Source organism: Scyliorhinus torazame, chromosome 6 (genome assembly GCF_047496885.1).
Source record: "Scyliorhinus torazame isolate Kashiwa2021f chromosome 6, sScyTor2.1, whole genome shotgun sequence".
NCBI classification, from domain to species: Eukaryota; Metazoa; Chordata; class Chondrichthyes; order Carcharhiniformes; family Scyliorhinidae; genus Scyliorhinus; species Scyliorhinus torazame.
The window spans coordinates 314,704,264-314,724,805 of record NC_092712.1 but is presented as its reverse complement, the minus strand read 5'-3'; the positions used below and the strand labels follow the sequence as shown (position 1 = coordinate 314,724,805).

The following is a 20,542-nucleotide window of genomic DNA, read 5'->3' as shown; positions in this document are numbered from 1 at the left end:
TTTTTGTTCCTGTTCCAGTGCCTCCCCGTGTTTATCCCGAAGGCTTTTTTCAGGCGGGTTAATAGGAGTATAATGGGGTTTGTGTGGGTGCGAGGGACTCAGAGGGTGAGAAGGGTGTTCCTGGAGCGGAGTAGAGATAGGGGGGGGACTGGAGCTGCCCAACCTCTGTGGGTACTACTGGGCCGCCAATGCGACAATGGTGCGCAAGTGGGTGATGGAGGGGGAGGGGGCTGCATGGAAGAGGCTGGAGACGGCGTCCTGTGTGGGTACGAGTCTGGGGGCGCTGGCAACGGCGCTGCTCCCTCCAAGGAGGTATACCACGCGCCCGGTGGTGGTGGCGGCCCTCAAAATCTTGGGGCAGTGGAGGCGGCATAGGGGGGAAGTTAGGGCCTCGGCGTGGACCCCATTACGGGGGAACCACCGGTTCGCCCCAGGAAGAACAGGTGGAGGGTTTTCGGGGTGGCACAGGGCAGGGATACGAAAGTTGGGGGACCTGTTTGTGGACGGGAAGTTCGCGAGCTTGGGTGAGCTGGAGGAGAAGTACGGGTTCCCCCCGTACATTAAATTGGAGAGGGTGAAATTCGCCTTGAGCGGGTCGGTACAAGGGTTCTTTAGGCGGTGGCAACCGTTCTTAGACTTTCTGGCAGAACGATAGACATTGGTCAATGGCAGCAGCAGCTCGGGGGGGGGGGGGGGGGGTTTACTTTATTTTTGTTTATGTTATTTACACTGGAAGGGTCTGAGGGGGTGTATACACCTGTTGCCTTAAGTCGGGGTGTTAATGTTCATTTATTATTTAGGTACGGGGGGGGAGTGGTTTGGGGGGTTGCTTTTTTAGATTGTGATTTGTCCTTAACCCTGTTGGGTTCTTTTTTCTTATTTTGTTATTAATATTTTATGAAAACCTTTAATAAAAATTTTTTTATTTTAAAAAAAAATCCTTTCACAGCCATAGTGCGCCCCACCTCTTCAAACAGCTACAGCTCTGCATAGATGTTGTATTCTGCACCATCAGTGGCATTTCTGTCAGCCCATCTCACTCCCCCACATTCTAGAATTCCGTCTTGAAGCCCCTCTCGACTTGCTTCATCCTTCCTACCTTGTTTGTTTAAACCCAATTCCCGTAACAGCCTCCCCGAACAGGCGCTGGAATGTGGCGACTAGGGGCTTTTCACAGTAACTTCATTTGAAGTCTACTTGTGACAATAAGCGATTTTCATTTTTCATTTCAATGCCACATTTTTGGCAATTTTCACAAATTCCCTTCCTGTCCGTACTTGGGTTCACTCTGAACCATGTGCGTTGGGACATTCTGCTTCATTAAGGTTATTGCATAAATATAAGTTGATGGTTTAATTCTTAAATCTGTTTACTAAGATGCCATTAAATTTTACCATTTGTATCATAAGTGTAATAAAACAAATTGAAGCATATTCGCCAGAAACAACCTTTGACTTTGTGTGAAATTTCATTGCAATTGGTACATGTTGCAGGTGATCCTACAAACCAGCCAATCACTGGCCCTTTGTTAAATCTTGGGGTGGAATTCTCCCATTTTGAGATAAAGTGCCGGGGTGGGAGCAGGTGTTTCATTGTGTATTCAGTGGCAGGACAGGCGAGCCCCGATATCTGCATGTCACGTTGTACGAACATGTTTCACTCTGGCATCACACAATATCTGGCCTGGGGTCGGACCTTCATGTGAATTCTATTAACAGGATGCAAATGAGGTTCATACCATTCTTTGGTGGATTTTCCGACATGCCAGTGCGAGCATCCGTGGAAGATCCCACTGTAAATTGGTGCCGGCATGAAACCGATTTCTGGCCCTCCCAATATATTCTTCCACTGTGCCTGCCATCAAACATGCCAGTGGGGGCTTGGGAGAATTCTGATTCTGGTCTTGGCCTGGTAAATAGGCTCTCATTTTCCATTTCATTTTTTGTCTAGTATGAAATGATTCCATGTAAAATTTCAGCCATCTGATTTTAGTTGCGGTAATTTTCAAATGAGTAATAAAACTGGAACTGCAGGAAGTGATCTACATCGTACTTGTACTGTGTATAATTCACCTGCAAATTCATTGCTAGTAAATAAACAAATTTTGGGCCAGAAATGATTTTAAAAATTCATTCTTGGAACTTGGGCATTGCTAGTTACCCTGAGAAGCTGGTGGTTGGCTGCCTCCTTGGATTACTGTGTGTAGCAGTTTGACACAACTTTGTGTCTCGTCAGTTTGCTTCAGTGAAGTCAACCCTTTTGGTGTGGGTTGTGAATGAGCTGGGTGTTTACAGCAATCTTAGTCAAGCAAGCCGTTGGAAAGCATTGTTGCAGAATTAAACATTGAAATAAAGAGTGGTATTATTCTTCATGAGTATACATAATTGCAGATGTTTTTGAATCCGGCATTGAGAATCAGAATAGGAGCAGGTTAAGAATAGAGCAGCTGGAGGTAACTAAACATGGGCGGAGACCCACCGAAGGAACCAGATTAACTGTTGATGCTTGACTAGGTTGAAATACAACCAGAAGAAGGCGGTGTCTTAGATGTGAACCAGAGGGAGAGATCCTGGAGGATGGAATTGTTCATTGTATCAATTACCATGAAGGTACAGGTTTGACTGTGACAGCTTGCCATAGTCAAACAAAAGGTCGTCTTGGTGCTATGAGCTGGACACAAACTGGACTGGAGAGATTTGAGCAGGGAGTGGGAGAGGGTTTGACCTTGGAAATGAGTAGCAATTATACCAGTGATGAAAGAGGCTGAAACTTTAAAACTATCGAATATAGAAATTAGGAGCAGGTGTAAACCACTCAGCCCCTTGAGCCTGCTCCGCCATTTAATGAGATCACGGCTGATCCGCTTGTAACTTTGCCCTTTGTTAATCAAGAATCTATCTAGCACTGCCTTAAAATATTCAAATACTCTGCTTCCACTGCCTTTTGAGGAAGAGAGTTCTAGAGACGCATGACCTTCTGAGAGAAAGAATTTCTCCTCATCTAAATGAGCAACACCTTAATTTTAAACAAAAACCTTTGCAGCCACAGCCCTGGGAACAAAATAGCTTCCTGATTTTCATTTTAAACATTTTTGTCAACATTTGAGATTTGTTGCTTTTAGTCATGTTATTGGAGTTTGAGGCCTTTTTGTTACAGCTACGGATGTTGAGCCTGTTGTTGATTTTGTAACAAGTCCAATATTAGTAGTTTCCCTGGCAAATGTTTTATAATCTGAGTTTACCATTACCACCCAAAATAGAGTCATGTGTGTGTGACCTGAGAGAGTCAGAACAGTAAATCCCAGTATTAAATAATCACCTTAGTGGTAGATGGTGGTGCAGTGGTAATATCTCTGGTAATCCAGAGGCCAAAGCGAACACTTTGTGGACAAGGGTTCAAATCCCACCTTGGCAGCTGGTTGAATGGAAATTGAGTCAATCACAAAATCTGGAATGAGGAATGCTAGTCTCAGTAATAATGGTGATTATGAAGCTAACATTAGCATTGATTATTGTAAAAGCCTCAATGATCTTCAGGGAAGGAAATCTGCCACCCTTTTCTGGCCTGGTCTATACGTGACTCCAGATTCACAGTAATGTGGTTGACTCTTAACTGCTCTCCAGTGTAATTAGGGGTAGGCAACAGATGCTGGCCTTTCCAGCGACACCCACATCCAACGAACGAATAGAAAACACATGCATGTCTCCAATTATATGAAAGGATAAATTTAGTTTTGAATGAGATGAAGCTGAACACAAACCAAAATACTATGTTGTAATTAAGTGTATGAGTAAAGTAGCATTTGTTGTAAATCTCACCACACTTGGCTTGAGTTTGTGTGGTTCCTTGTAACAAAAACAAAGTAGTCGCTATCTTTGTTGGTGACATTTTTGTATTTTGGACATTTGGGATTCCAATAAAACTGACCGTTGCACCCCTCGTTCCATCTGCACAATTGATTGTCCTTCAGGCTGTGTAAGAATGTATTCACTCTTTCCTGGTATCCCACATAAAATAAAGTGTTTGGGAAAGGTTGATGTACTGTCCCAAGGATAACAGTTCTTTTTTTTAAAATTTAGATTACCCAATTATTTTCTTTCTAATTAAGGGGCAATTTAGCGTGGCCAATCCACCTAACCTGCACATCTTTGGGTTGTGGGGGTGAAACCCATGCAGATATGGGGAGAATGTGCAAACTCCACACGGACAGTGACCCAGGGCCGGGATTCGAACCTGGGTCCTCAGCGCCGTTGTCCCAGTGCTAACCAGGATAACCGTTCTCATGGCTTGTTAAATAACTTCCTGGAGATCACATCATACCTAGTCTCACCTCATTTAGCTTTACTCCAGCCTGACTTCCTCTGTCAACTTAACCCCTTGTGAATTGAAATGGATTTGGATTTGTTTTATTGCCACGTGTACCTAGGTACAGTGAAAAGTATTGTTCTGCGTATAGTCCATTCGGATCATTCCATCCGTGAAAAAAGCATAGGGTGTACATAAATACACAATGTAAATACATAGAAATAGGCATCGGGTGAAGCATACATGAGTCAAGTACTAACTAATTACTTGGAATTACTTTCATTTATTGTAATTATCATAATCCTTTCATGGCATCAGAAATCTAGCAGTTTGAAAATACATTAGAATCATGGAATCCTTACAGTGCAGAATGCAACGAGTCTGCACTGACCATATTTCCCCCCCCCCCCCCATATAACCCCACCTAACCTTTGGACACTTGGGGGCAATTTAGCATGGTCAATCCATCTAACCGACACATCTTTGGACACTAAGGGGCAATTTAGCATGGACCTGCACATCTTTGGGCTGTGGGAGAAAACCGGAGCACTCGGTGGAAACCCACGCAGACACTGGGAGAACATGCAAACTCCACACTGACAGTCACCCAAAGTCGGAATCACTGGTACTGTGAGGCAGCCGTGCCGCCCCTGTAAGTGAAGGTGATCCTGAAATTGGAACAGCTTAAATAAAAAATGAAGCATTTAAGAAAGGAATTGGCAAAGGAATGTTAAATATATTTAATTTGCTTATTTTGAAAGGCAGTCCCCGCACTCGAGTGTAATCACAAGGGATACAGTAGCTTTGCCTAGTTAAAAGAGCAGGTTTGACCTTATTAACGCAAATCCATGCCTTGTGGATTTTACTGTGGCAGAATCTGATAAGCTGCTTCAGCCTTTAATGTACACTTACTGGAACTGGGATCACCTGTAAATCAAGCAACAAGCTTTGAGGACAGACAGGCTATAAAAGTTTCACCTGGCTATATGGCAGGTGGATTTAAAAATGGATTTTCCCTCTAGCAGTTATACCCTTAATATGCTCTCACATCCTAATCATGAAAATATCATAGACAATTTGGCATTTCTATCAAAATTACTTGTTAAAATATTTAACATTGGTATATTTGTTTTGGTGCTTTATGCTGAGCCACAGACTTTGTGCTTTAATGCTACACTATCCCAACCTGCAGCGAACAAATGCTAATGAAACTGCAACTAGAAATGGTAACTTTTATTCTTTATCTGTGGTCCAGGGCAGACAGATTTGCATTTTCCTTGTAGGTAATTGTGTGCCAGGCTAACAAGAAGGATTATGAACCCTTCTACAGCTCAGCAAAAGTGTGGTTGTCAATTACATGTTTCAATTCACTCTACTGGTGCCCTCTGACACACATTGAAGTCTGTGAAGTTATAATTGAGAAAAGTATTTTTCTAAAACCATTAGGAAAATGTGCAATGATAACATGACTTTCTGTAGCCAGTGTAAAACTGTGAACATAATTATATAATTGTTATTCAATATCTAATGTCTCAGCTTGACCGTGGGACATTACAGCCATTGCGGACCATATATTTTGCAAGTGTTTTGTTACGGTGGATAAGATCCTGCATGCAATCAGTTTACAGATCAAACTCATAATGCTAAACAAAGTTTTGTGTGTGTGTGTTGCTTAGCAATGTTAAAGATAATCCACTGAAAGATTTCAATGTGTGAAGCGAAATGGAAATGCATTTATTTATTCATTTTTCATAAAGCAAGTCTCACAATGCTGTGTGTTTTTCGTAGTTTTGACAGACTACTCATTTTTTTTACAGCACAGAGGCACTCTGGCCATCAAGCATCTATCTACTCTAATCACATTTTTCAACACCGGGTCCGTAGCCTTGTATGCTATGGCATTTCAAGTGCTCATCTAAATAATAAATGTTGTGCAGGCTCACGCCTCCACCACCCTTTCAGGCAGTGAGTTCCAGATTCGAACGACTCTGCGTGAAAATGTTTTCCCTCCCATTCCCTCTAAAACCGCTTACTCCATAACTTATATCTATACCCTCTGGTTATTAATCCCTCCGCTAAGGGGAAAATATTCCTTTCTATCCACCCTATCTGTGCCCGAATAATTTTGTACACCTCAATCAGGTCTCCCCTCTGCCTTCTCTGTTCCAAGGAAAATAACCCCAGCTTCTTTTGATAGCTGAAGTGCTCCAGCCCAGGCAACATCCTGGTGAATCTCCTTTACCACTCTCTGTGTGGCAGCAGGCCGCTCTCTGTGGGCTTGTACCGCTCTCTGTCTCTTGGTGTCAGGCCGCAGCATAATCCTACACTCACGAGTCGGGATGTCATATATGCTGGGCTGAAGATTCCTCAATCCGAAGAACTCGTCGTCGGGGTCTTCAATGTACAACACATCTAGTTGCGGTTCAGGTTTGGTACTGGGGTAGCCACCTCCCAAGGTGAAATCTTTGTCTGAGTCGTTGTCTTCCAAGACCATATCATCACGTTTTGTGTCGGAGCTGGCATTGGGCTCGCGATGTCCAAAGAAGAATTCAAGGTCTGAGTCATAGTCTTCAAGGACTGTATCATCTCTTTGGGCGGTGCTAACTGCTTGTTGCAGGGTTCTGCGGAGATTACTTTCAGCTACTGGTCGAAGTTCTGGCATTGTGCTGTCGTTCCAGGTGAAAGAATCTGGTTTTGAGGCGCAAAATTTTTTTTTCTGTGTTTTGGGACATTTCCCCTTTAAGTGGGTGAGGTCCGGGGCCTCTGACGTCATGAAGCGTGTGACGCAAGTCGTAGGAAGTGATTGCGCATGCGCAGATCGCTGTTCCTTTACTTGGGGCCTTTTTCGCAATTGCACATGCGCGGTTTCTCGCCCATGCGCAAACGTGCCTTCCCGTTCTGTGCGCTCTTCACTCAACCGCATGTGCAGCTCCTTTTTCAAGATGGCTGCAAATTAAAACTGCTGTTTGTTTCTGCAAGCTTACCTCGTGGTGAGTGTTGGCGCCTCTTTTACCTTTTCTTCTTGTATCTTCCTCGCAGAATTCTTGTAATATGTCCAGGACTGCCTGGAAGTCGCACTTGTTTTGTCCCTTTGAGTATTTGAAGGTCTAGAAGATTTCAGCTGCTTCTGGACCCGCGATGGTAAGTAGAAGCTTTATTTTCTCTGCATCCGCCACGCCATCTAAGTCGAACGCTACCAGGTAGACCTTGAATCACTGCCGGAACCAACGCCAGTTTTCACTGAAATCGTCTTGGTACCTGAGTTGCTGTGGAACCAGAGTCTTGAACATCATCTTGCCTGGCTGCTGTTGCTAATTGTCACTGTTTGCTGAGTTGTAACTATATGGATTTAACAGTCACTCCTGGGTACCATGTTTTGTTAAGCTCTTGACGTAGCATAAGCTGCTTCCTTGATGCGCACTCTGACAAAGGAAGATTCAGACTTGGAGATAGCTTTAACCCATTTATTAAACTATTAACAATTCTCCTACTTGGATTTGACTCTACTGTTAATCCTTCTATAGCTACTCAGACTGACGAGCCAGTCTGCTACAATCCACGTGGTGAGTGTGATGTGTTTCAAATCAACCCTGTGTACACACTGCGTGTCTCCACTGGAAAGAGACTGAGCATGTGTGCTGTGTCCTTATATATGGGTTGGTGTAATGCCCTCCTGTGGTAGTGTCACCTCTGTGTGTATGTTGAATGCCCATTGGTCGTGTCCTATCTTACTGACCTATTGGTTGACTGTGTGTCATGTCTCTGGAGCTCCCTCTAGTGTCTAGCTAGGTGTAGTGTATGTACATTAACCCTTTGTGTACTTACAGTGATGTATATCACCACATATACCTTGTATCTATACCCTCTGGTTATTAACCCCTCCGCTAAGGGGAAAATATTCCTTTCTATCCACCCTATCTATCCCTCAATAATTTTGTACACCTCAATCAGGTCTCCCCCTCCCTTCTCTGTTCCAAGGAAAATACCCCAGCCTCTCTTGATAGCTGAAGTGCTCCAGCCCAGGCAACATCCTGGTGAATCTTCTTTGCACCCTCTCTCTCATGCAATCACTTCCCACAGTGTGACAACCAGAACTGCGCACACTACTCCAGTTGTGGCCTAACCAGCGTTTTATACAGTTCCATCATAACCTCCCTGCTCTTATATTCTATGCCTTGGCTAATAAAGGCAAGTATCCCAAAACTATCTTATCTACCTGTCCTGCTGCATTTGGGAATCTATGGACATGCACACCAAGGTCCCTCTGATCCTCTGTACTTCCTACCATTCATTGTATATTCCCTTGCCTTGTTAGTCCTCTCATTTTTTTCGCATTACCTCTCACTTTCCAGGGTTAAATTCCATTTGCCACTGTTTGGCCCATCTAACCTACCTGTCTATATCATCCTGTAACCTAAGGCTTTCCTCTTCACTATTTACCACACCGCCAATTGTTGTGTCATCTAACTTACTGATCGTACTTTCCACATTCAAGTTCAGATGATTAATGTACACCACAACAGAAAGAGACCCAGCAGAGATCTCTGCGCAACACCACTGGACACAGGCCTCCAGTCACAAAAACAACCTTCGACCATCACCCTATGCCTCCTGCCATGAAGTCAATTTTGGATCCAATTTGTCAAATTGCCCTGGATGCCATAGACTCTTACCTTCTTGACCAGTCAGCCATGCGAGACCTTGTCAGAAGCCTTGCTGAAGTTCATGTAGACTACAGTAATTGCACTACTGTCATCTGCACATCCTAGTCACCTCCTTGAAAAATCCAACTAAATTTATAAGCCCTTTGACAAAGGCATACTGACTAGTGTTGATTAATCCTTGCCTACCCGAGTGGAGATTAATTCTGTCCTTCAGAATTTTTCCCAATAGTTTCCCTACTATTGAAGTTAGCCTCACTGGCCTGAAAATTCACGGTTTATCTCTACCACCCTTCTTGATGAAAGGCAGCACATTAGATGTCCTCCTGTCCTCTGGCACCTCTCCTGTGACTAGAGAAGATTTAAAAATCGTCAGAGCCTCTGAAATCTCCTTCCTTCCCTCCCACAGCAGCCTGGGATACATCTCATCTGGGCCGGGTTATTTATCCACTTTTAAGCCTGCTAATACCGATAATACCCCGCCCTATCAATGTTAATTTGTTCAAGTACATTGCTGTCCCCCTCTGTGATTTCTATACCTACATAGCCCTTCTCCATAGTGAACACCAATGCAAAGTACTCATTTAAAACCTCACCTGCATCTTCTGGCTCCCCCACACACATTGCCGTGCTGGTCCCTAATGGGCCCCACTCTTTCCCTGGTTATCCTCTTGCTCTTAATATAGTTATAAAACATTTAGGGGTTTTATTTTATTTTACCTGCCAGTCATTTTTCATGTCCCCCCTCTTTGCTCTCCTAATTTCTTTTTTAAGTAACCCCATGCACTTTCAATGTTCCTCTAGGGGTTCCACTATTTTGAGTCCTCAACATCTGCCACAAGCCTCCTTTTTTTTTCCCTTCTCCAAAGCTGTATATCTCTTGACATGCAGGATTCTCTAGACTTGTTGCTTCCACCCTTCACCTTAAGGGAACATATTGGCTTTGTGCCCTCTCTGTTTCCTTTTTGAATGTAGATGTAGATTTTCCTTCAAGTACCTGCTCCCAGTCAACATTGGTCAGATCCTGTCTCCGACATCATCTTTTCAGCAACGTATTGATCTGCTCTATCCTCTTATTCCTATACTCACTGGCACGTGGTACCACTGGGTGTAATCCAGAGATTACAACCCGAGGTCCTTTTTTTCAATCTGCCACCTAGCTCCCTAGATTCTTGTTGCAGGACCTCATCCCTCTTTCTGCATATGTTGTTGGTACCAATGAAATGTAAATGAAATGAAAATCACTTATTATCACGAGTAGGCTTCAATGAAGTTATTGTGAAAAGTCCCTGGTCGCCACATTCCGGTGCCTGTTCGGGGAGGCTGGTACGGGAATTGAACCGTGCTGCTGGCTTGGTCTGCTTTAAAAGCCAGCGATTTAGCCCAGTGTGCTAAACCAGCCCCTTCCACAATGTGAACCACAACCTCTATCTGTTCGCCCTCCATCTTCAGAGTGCGCTGCAGTCAGTTCAGTGACATTCCTGGCACGAGGAAGAAAACAAACCATCCTAGCGTCATGTCTGCGGCCGCAGAAACGCCTGTCTGCACCCCTCACTTTCGAGTGCTCTACCAATATTGATCTTCCACTCTTTCTCCTCCCTCCTTTATTTTTTTTAATTTTTAAAAATAAATTTAGAGTACCCAATTCATTTTTTCCAATTAAGGGGCAATTTAGCGTGGCCAGGGGCAGCACGGTGGCACAGTGGGTTAGCCCTGTTGCCTCACGGCACCGAGGTCCCAGATTCGATCCCGGCTCTGGGTCACTGTCTGTGTGGGGTTTGTACATTCTCCCCGTGTTTACGTGGGTTTCGCCCCTGTTGCTAACTTTCCGGTTGGTTCAATTGCTCTGTTTTATTACCTTTGCTCTCGAGTCGCTGGGTATCTTTATGATACCACCACGAGGTTCAAGTCTGAGTAATGGATCAATAACGCAATACACCGATTAGTAAGATTCAAATCAAAGCACATTTATTATACACCGTAATCGCTACTCATGCACAAATTCTACGTCTAAGCTACTTCTACAACTAACAGGCCTATACTTAACTTCGGACTGGCCCACCAGGTCAGGGGAACAAATGGCCTTTCGTTCGGGTTCTGAGTCTGCGGGATTCGAAGTTGGTACGGATTGGTAGCTAGGAGTGCCTATCTCGTAGCGAGCGTTAAATTAAGACTTACTTCTGTCGGCGGTCACTGCACCGTTCACGGTCAATGTTGGTTCGTGTTGCTGGGTGACCCGGGCAGGACGAAGAGGTGAAGAGGGCGATTTGAACTTGGGGCTTAACTCTTATAGTCCCCAGGGGCTGCCCGACTTTTGGGGCGGACCCTGTACCTGGTCTCAAGTGATTGGACTTTGTCCCAATCACTTGGTTCGATTTCTCCAATACTGGAGCGGTTCCCTGATCGATGGGCGGTCTTGAGGTGCTCGTTCACCTCCTTTGTGTTGGCTCCTGTTGGCGCCGGGGAGTCTGGCTTTGCTTTGTGTGTCCAAAATGTTCCTTATTGTTCCCGGGGATTGCACATCAGTATGCAGATGGCTGCTACATTGTCATGCTGATGGTCGCTAGTATTGATGTTGTCTGGCCTTTTGCAGAGTTAAATACACAGCAAACCTGCACCTGCTGGTTTCTGTCTACGTTGGCTGACATTCCCATCAGCCTTTGCCGTTCGCCATTTTAAATCTGGAGTTGGCCAATTTAGGTGGCTACACCCCCACAACCCAAAGATGTGCAGGGTAAATTGCCCCTTATTTGGAAAAAATGAATTGGGTGCTCTAAATTTATATTAAAAAAAAGATTTAGCATGGCCAATCCACCTAACCTGCATATCTTTGGACTGTGGGAGGAAAGTGGAGCACCCGGAGGAAACCCACGCAGACACGAGAAGAGCGAGCATACTCCGCACTACGCACATACAGTCACCCAAGGCTGGAATTGATCCTGGATCCCTGGTGCTGTTAGGCAGCAGTGCTGACCACTGTGTCACAGTGCTGCCCCTTCTGTTCTGCCTTGTTATCAGTCCCATTTGTTTCCTATTGCAGAGTTAGCAGTGAAGAGGTTGTCAAACAATTTGTACTCTGCAGCAAGGCAGAAACATGGTCCATCATAAAATTACATTGTGGTTGCTTGATGATGCTATTTCACATATATTTTGAAGATGGTCTTAATGTAGCTCTTTTCCTAAAGGGTTGACACCCTCAATTACAGCATGTATTTACGTGGTGTTCCCTTTTGTGTAAAGCAGTATTCCTGCAAAGGTGGATACCAACTCCCCTCCGGTCTACTCCTACTTCATATGTTCATATTGTACAAGGTAGACAGGAAAATAGACTTGAAGCCGCAGTCAGATCAGTCATGATCTAGTCTGATGGTGGCGAAGGCTCAAGGGCCAAATGTCCTTTTTTTAAATAAATTTACAATACACAATTTTTTTTTTTTCCGAATTAAGGGGCAATTTAGCGCAGTCAATCCACCTACCTTGTACAACTTTGGGATGTGGGGGTGAGACCCACACAAACACCGGGAGAATGTGCAAATTCCACACGGACAGTGACCCGGGGCTGGTCTCGAACTCCGATCTTCAGCGCTGTGAGGCAGCAGTGCTAACCACTGCATCATCGTGCCACCCCAGGGGCCGAATGACCTACTCCTAATTCGTAGGTTTGTAAGTGGATAGGAAAAGCATGAGGGGAATAGGTTTGGAACGGGATGCAAAACAACAAGGGTACTAAGGAACTTTTGAAGATTGGAAAGGGTTTTGACAATGAAAAAGGATTTTGAAAGGGAGGTCCTAAAGATGGGGATATGGTAGCTGAAAGAATTTCTGCCAGTGCTACAAGTCAGGGATGTGAAATAGACTCAGTTTGGGGGTACAGGGCATCTGTGTGCAGGGGCTTATATTAAGAGGCAATCATGGAGGGCAACAAGGGGATAATTTAAAAATATAAGCTTGGGGTAATGAAGTGGACGTGGGCAATGTTGCAGAAGTGGATAAAATCTGAATTTTGATATTTTAACTTTCAACTGACTGGAGATTTTGTACTGAAAGCACACGGTTTGATAATGCAAGGCCACATTCCATGGTGGAACAAATCACCCTCAGGGCAGTGTGAAGAAGGAGACATTTCCTATCTTCAAGACACCCATCGAAATCTGAGGAAGAGACATTAAAAATGCGAAGTAATGGATATTGAAACAATGGCTGCCATAGACAGGCACACCTAAAACCCCTTGGAATTACACAATGGTTGATGTATTACGAGCAAAGGCTACCTGGCGACTAGGAAGTTTGCAGGTGACACAGACGCTGTCAAGAAAGTTTTAATGTGGAGATGCCAGCATTGAACTGGGGTGAGCACAGTAAGAAGTCTTATAACACCAGGTTAAAGTTCAACAGGTTTGTTTCCAATCACTAGCTTTCGGAGCACTGCTCCTTCCTCGGGTGAATGAAGAGGTAGGTTCCAGAAACATATATATCGACAAAGTCAAAGATGCAAGACGATGCTTTGAATGCGAGTATTTGCGGGTAATTAAGTCTGTACAGATCCAGAGAGAGGGATAATCCCAGGTTAAAGAGGCACGAATTGTCTCAAGCCAGAACAGTTGGTAGGATTTCACAAACCCAGGCCAGATGGTGGGGGGTGAATGTAATGCGACATGAATCCAAGGTTCCTGTTGAGGCCATACTCATGTGCACGGACCTTGGCTGTAAGTTTCTGTTCGGCGATTCTGCGTCGTCGCGTGTCCTGAAGGCCGTCTTGGAGAACGCTTACCGGAGATTAGAGGCTGAATGCCCTTGACTGCTTAAGTGTTCCCCAACTGGAAGGGAACATTCCTGACTGCCGATTGTGGCGCAATGTCCGTTCATCTGTTGTCGCAGTGTCTGCATGGTGCAGAATCCTATTTGATTCTATTAAAAAAAAACGTAATTTAGGGATGTGGGCATTGCTGGTGAGGCCAATATTTATTGCCCACCCGCAGTTACTCTTCAGAAGGTTTTGGCCCCTGAAGTGTCGATACATTCATAGTGCTGTTTGGGAAGGGGTTCCAGGAATTTGACCCAGTGAAGGAATGGCAATATATTTGCAAGTCTGTGTGGTGAGTGACTTGGAGGGGAACCTCCAGATGGTGAGGTTCCCAGGTATGTGCTGCTGTTGTGCTTCTAGATGGTAGTGGTCATGGATTGAGAAGGTTTTGTCCAAGGAACCTTGGTGAGTTTCTGCAGCGCATCGTATAGATCAGTGTTCTTCAAACTTTTTTTCCGGGGACCCATTTTTACCAACCGGCCAACCTTCGCGACCCACGCCGGCCGACCTGTGCGCCCACCATTTTCTCTTACCTTGTTTGCTGCTGACAAAAATGGAGGTAATGGTTTTGGGTCCCTTTGGCCCTCGTACACGCTCCTCCAATGGAACCTGTTGGATGAAGGTGAAGCCTTCTGGTGTCGGAAAGTATGGGGCGTGATTCTCCGCTTCCGCGACTATGTGCCCACGCCGACGTGAACGCCGTCGAGGTTCACGACGGCGCGAAACGGCCCCGATCTTGACCGATTCAGGGCCCGAAAATGGGCTAGGATCGGGGCCGCGAGAAACTCTGGGGACGTGTCACGAAAGCAGCATCGTCCGCACGCGCCAGGCATTGGTGCCGCATAAAAGCGGCGCCGCGCATCCGCCGCGTAACTGGCGTCACCCGCGCATGCGTGGGTTGGCCGGCACTAGCCGGCGCCAACCCGCGCATGCGTGGTTGCCGTCCTCCCCGAGGCTGCCCCGCAAGACGATGTCGGATGGATCTTGCGGGGCATGGAGGAAAGGAAATCCTCCTTCAGAGAGGCCGGCCCGCCGATCGGTGGGCACCGATCGCGGGCCAGGCCGCCCTCCCCAGCGTTCCCGCGCTGTTCCCGCCAGCAGCGACCAGGTGTAGATGGCGCCAGCGGGAAGCCGTCGTTTTGGGCAAGCCGCTCGGCCCATCCGGGCTGGAGAATAGTGGGTGTAGCGGAGAATCGCCATTTTGGGTGTCCCGGGCGATTCTCTGGCCTGCGCCGCGCAGAACTCGACGGCGCCGTTCTCGCCGCTTGGGTGAATCGCGGGAGGGCGTCGCAGGGAAAAATGGCGCGCCAGGCGATTCTCCCAACCGGCGCGGGAGTGGAGAATCGCACCCATGGAGTCTCCATCTGTCCAAAATTCTGAATTTTATTTCCTGTAACATTCAATCAAATAAAACCCCCTCCGAATTTGTAAAAAAATAAAATAAAATGAGTAAAATAAATGGAAAGAAATGAATAAAACCCCCCCCTGAACTTGTAAAAATAAAAATGAATAAAGTAAATGAAAAAAATGAATAACCCCCCCCCCCCAACCTGTAAAAAAAAAAAAAAAAATAATAATAAAATAAATTTAAAAAAATAAAAATTCAATGAATAAAATAAATGAATAAAAACCACTACAGAACTTGTGAAACAAAATGCTGCAACCATTAAAATTCTTGAATGTTGCTGGAGCTGCACTCATCCAGACAAGTGGAGAGTATTCCATTACACTTGTGCCTTGTAGATGGCGGACAGGCTTTGGAGATGAGGGTCGGGGGGGCAGTCGCGTTGTAGGATACTAGCCTTTGACCTGCTCAGGCAGCCACTGTCTTAATATGGCTAGTCAGTTTCTGATCAAAGGTAACCCCCAGGATGTTGATTGTGGGGGATTCGGCGATGGTAATACCATTGAATGTCAAGCGTGGTGGTTCGGTACTTTATTGTAGGAGATGGTCATTGCCTGCACTTGTGTGGCGCGAATGTAACTTGCCACTTGTCAGCCCAAGCCTGGATATTGTCCAGGTCTTGCTGCATTTGGACATGGACTGCTTCATCATCTGATAAGTCGCAAATGGTGCTGAACATTGTGCAGTCATCTGCAAACATCCCTACTTCCAACTTTATGATGGAAGAGAGGTCATTGATGAAGCAGCTGATGATTGGGCCTAGGACACACTCTGAGGAACTCCTGCAGTGATGTTCTGGACCTGAGATGATTGACCCCCAACCACCACAACCATCTTCCTTTGTGCCAGGTTTGACTCCAACCAGCCGCGAATTTTCCCCCTGATTCCCATTGACTCTAGTTTCGCTAGAGATCCTTGATGCTATATTCAGTCAAATTCTGCCTTGATGTCAGGGCAGTCACTCTCACCTCTGACGTTCAGCTATTTTGTCCATATTTGAACCAAGGCTATAATGAGGTCAGGAGCTGAGTGACACTGGCAGAACCCAAATTGAGCATCTATGAGCATGTTTTTGCTGAGTAAGTGCTGCTTGATTGCACAGTCTACTCCTTCCATCATTTTGTTGATGATGGAGAGTAGACGGATAGGGCGGAAATTGGCTGGGTTGGATTTGTTATGTTTCTTGTGTACAGGATGTACCTAGACAATTTTCTACATTGCATTCGTCATTGAACCAGGGTTGATCCCCTGGCTGGATCATATTGGTAGAGTGGGGGATATGCTGGGCCATAAGGTTGTAGATTGTGGTTGAGTACAGTTCTGCTGATAGCCCACAGCACCTCATGGATGCCCAATCTTCAGTTGCTAGATCTGTTCGAAGCCTATCCCATTTAGCACGCTTATAGTGCCACGTAACACGATGGAGGGTACCCTCAATGTGAAGATGAGACTTCGTCGCCACAAGCACTGTGGGGGTGGTCACCTCTATCGATACCATCAGATGCATCTGCAGCAGGCTGGTTGGTGAGGATGAGGTCAAGTATGTTTTTTCCCCCCTTGGTTCCCGCACCACCTGCTACAGTTCCAGTCTAGCAGCTATGTTGTTTCGGACCAGGCCAGCTCGATCTGTGGTGGTAGTACAGAGCCACTCTTGGTGATGGACTTTGAAGTCCCCACAAGTGTATATTCTGTGCCCTTTCTACCTTCAGTGCTTCCCCCAAGTGGTATTGAGCATGGAGAAATGCTGATTCATCAGCTAATGGTGGAAGGTATGTGGTAATCAGCAGGAGGTTTCCTTGCCCATGTTTAACCTGAAGCCATGAGACTTCTTGGGGTCCAGAGTCTGTTGAGGATTCCCAGGGCACCTCCATCCTGACTGTATACCACTGTGCTGCCACTTTGGCTGGGTCTGTCCTGCCAGTGAGACAGGATATACCCAGGAATGATGACAGTGGTGTCTAGGACATTGCCTGTAAGGTATGATTCTGTGAGTATGACTATGGCAGGCTGTTGCTTGACTAGTTTGTGAGACAGCTTTAGCACAAGCACCCAGATGCTAGTAAGGAGGACTTTGCAGCATCAACAGGGCTGTTGTCATTTCTGGTGCCTGGGTCAATGCTGGGTGGTCTGTCTGGTTTCATTCTTTTGTTTTGTGTTTAGTAGCAGTTGAATACAATTGAGTGGCTTGTTAGGCCATTTCATAGGGCATTTAAGAGTCAACCACCTTGCTGTGGGTCTGTAGTCACATGTAGGCAGACCAGGTATGGGTGGCAGATTTTCTTCCCAAAACGATATTAGTGAACCAGATGGGATTTATGGCGATCAACAATGGTTTCCTAGGCATCATTAATTCTCAGATATTTTATTGAGTTTTAATTCCACCATCTGTTGTGGTGGGATTCGAACCCGGGTCCCCAGATCACTACCCTGGGTTTCTGGATTACTAGACCAGCGACAATACCACTAAATTGCTGCCTCCCAATATTTGACCCCATCCAAGAAACCATCTCACCTAAATTGGCCGAAGCATTTAAAATCTACATCTCAAAAACAATCAAAGAACATTTTTGATGGAATTCAAACTCCCCTTATTTCTGAAAGGTGTTTCTCTTTGTGCGCGTGTGTGTGTGTGTGTGTGTGTGTCTCCGGTGCCCGCCTGCCCCCCCTCTGTCGGTGCCTGCCCCCCCTCTGTCGGTGCCTGCCCCCCCTCTGTCGGTGCCTGCCCCCCCTCTGTCGGTGCCTGCCCCCCCTCTGTCGGTGCCTGCCCCCCCTCTGTCGGTGCCTGCCCCCCCTCTGTCGGTGCCTGCCCCCCCTCTGTCGGTGCCTGCCCCCCCTCTGTCGGTGCCTGCCCCCCTCTGTCGGCGCCCGCCCCCCTGCCCCGCCCCTCTGTTGGCGCACGCCCACCTGCCCCCCCTCTGTCATCGTCCGCCCGCCTGCCCCCTCTGTCAGCACCTGCCCCACCCCCGTCCAGTCTGCCCGCCTGCCCCCCCCTCTGTCAGCGCCTGCCCCCCCCTCTGTCGGCGCCTGCCCGCCGACCCCTCCATCTGTCGGCGCCTGCCCGCTGACCCCTCCATCTGTCGGCACTCGCCTGCCTGCCCCCCTCTCTGTCGGCACCTGCCCCCCCCCCCCCTTGTCCGCGTCTGCCCGCCTCTTCCCCCCCCCCCCCCCATTTGTCGGCACCCACCCGCCTGCCCCCCTCTCTGTCAGCGCCCCCCCACCTGCCCCCTCTCCGTCGGCGCCCGCCCACCTGCCCCCTCTCTGTCGGCGCCTGCCTGCCTGACCCCCCCCTCTCTGTCGGCACCCGCATGCCTGCACCCCTCCCTGCCGGTGCCTGCCTGCCCCCCGCCGGCGCCCGCCTGCCCCCCCCCCCCCTTTCTGTCGGGGCTCCTCTGCGCTCCTCTCGGTACCGTATAAATGCAAGCCTTTGTTAAGATACCGTGCCCAATAATCTTTCTGGTCATAATTCTGCTCTTATACAACTGTTTTTTAATAAGCTATAGGATTGGGCTTGCCACATCCCTTTGTTCTTCTAGCACCTGCTCCCCCATCACAGCATACCCTCATACAGCTGACATTCTTATATCTAAACTGTACCATTTAATTGCATTAAACTGCAGCTGTTTTTGTTTTGCCAATTGGTGTAATCGATATTTGTAATTTTCTGTCCTCCTTCAAAGTTCACCTGTTATCATCTGCAAGCTTGTTTATGCTTCCCATATCTATATTTCATTGAACATGTTATTATTTGAGCCAGGTGGTGTTCAGGTTGGTTCAGACATGGAACAACAGAGGAAAAAATGTTATGAGTAATTTAATCTGTTTTAATTGCAGGTTTCAGAATGCTGACTGCAAAATATGTGCGATATTATTGTTTGATTTTATTGTAGGTTTATCTTTAACGAGTAGCAATAGTTTTTCTCCATTACTCAGATCTTTGAACAAATCATTACATTCAGTATAATTAATCACTATGCTTAACCGAATCAGAAAATGCTAACTTTATGCATCAACAAGGAAATCAACTAGTCAATCTCCCATACAATTTAAACCTTCAGGACAAACAAATTTAGTGTGGGAGACGATGAGATGAAAGAAAGCATGGCAAGGACGAGATGTGGAAAGGGAGAGGAAATTAAGGGAGTCAGATCAACATGCTTTGGGCGATTACAGGATTAGAGTGCCAATAGTGAAAGGAAAAGAGTACTATCGAAATTGTGTGGGAAGGAGTTGCTGTAGATGGAAAATATGGGCGGGGGCTGTTGTTGGAGAGAGGGGCAATGTTATTGTAAAAGGGGAAATTAAGTCAGGGGTGGGTATAGGACTGGGGTAGAGAGGATACGATTGGGGGGGTAATGGCTTTAGACAGGATTGAGAGTCGTGAGACCCAGGAGGTTTAGTAGGAGAGAGTGAATGATTACAAATTGATGACTGAAGTGGGGGGGGGGGGGCATCGTCCTTTGGCAATCAATGGCATTACCATCACTGAATCCCTCACTATCAACAACCTGGGGGTTACTGGCAATTGAACCTCTGGCCGTGGCGTTGAGAGACTCCAGGAAATGGAGAGGGGTGATTAGAGGGGGAGAAGAACACCGAGTCTCGTTATACGCAGATGACCTATTGTTATACGTGTCGGACCCAGCGGGGGGGGATGATAGAGGTTATGCGAATGTTGAGGGAGTTCGGGGATTTCTCGGGGTATAGGCTAAACATGGGGAAGAGTGAATTATTTGTGATACATCCAGGGGACCAGAGTAGAGAGATAGAAGGCCTGCCTCTAAGGAAAGTGGAAAGAAACTTCCGATACCTGGGGATTCAGATCGCTAGGAGCTGGGGAACCTTGCACAGACTTAATCTGACACGGCTGGTAGAACAAATGGAGGAGGACTTCAAGAGGTGGGACATGCAGCCTCTGTCGCTGGCGGGCAGGGTGCAAGCAATTAAGATGATGGTCCTCCCGAGGTTCTTATTTATATTTCAATGTCTCCCTATACTAATCACTAAGACCTTTTTTAATAAAATAGACAGGAGCATCACGAGCTTTGTGTGGGCAGGGAAAGTTCCGAGAGTAAGGAGGGGGTTCCTTCAGCGTAGTAGGGACAGAGGAGGATTGGCACTACCGAACTTGGGCGATTACTATTGGGCCGCCAATGTGGCAATGATACGTAAATGGATGATGGAGGGTGAGGGAGCGGCGTGGAAAAGACTGGAGAGAAAGTCCTGTAAAGGGACGAGTTTAGAGGCGCTGGTGACGGCGCCGCGACCGTTCTCGCCAAAAAAGTTTACCACGAACCCGGTGGTGGCGGCAACATTGAATATCTGGGGACAATGGAGGCGACAGAGAGGGGTGCGGGGTGCCCTGGTGGG

General features: G+C 46.6%; 1 protein-coding gene across 2 annotated transcripts in view; it reads left to right on the top strand.

Moving 5' to 3' along the window:
- atp2c1 (ATPase secretory pathway Ca2+ transporting 1) overlaps window positions 1–20,542 on the top strand; it is a 146,079-nt gene that overhangs the window by 9,911 nt on the left and 115,626 nt on the right. The window contains exon 2 of one of the 2 annotated variants that reach the window (XM_072510102.1): window positions 7,345–7,446. The exons of the other annotated variant lie outside the window; for it this stretch is intronic. Within the exon in view, the coding sequence (XP_072366203.1) occupies window positions 7,444–7,446 (3 nt within the window). The 5' untranslated portion in view covers window positions 7,345–7,443. The remainder of the gene's footprint in view (window positions 1–7,344; window positions 7,447–20,542) is intronic. 2 annotated transcript variants of the gene reach the window in all.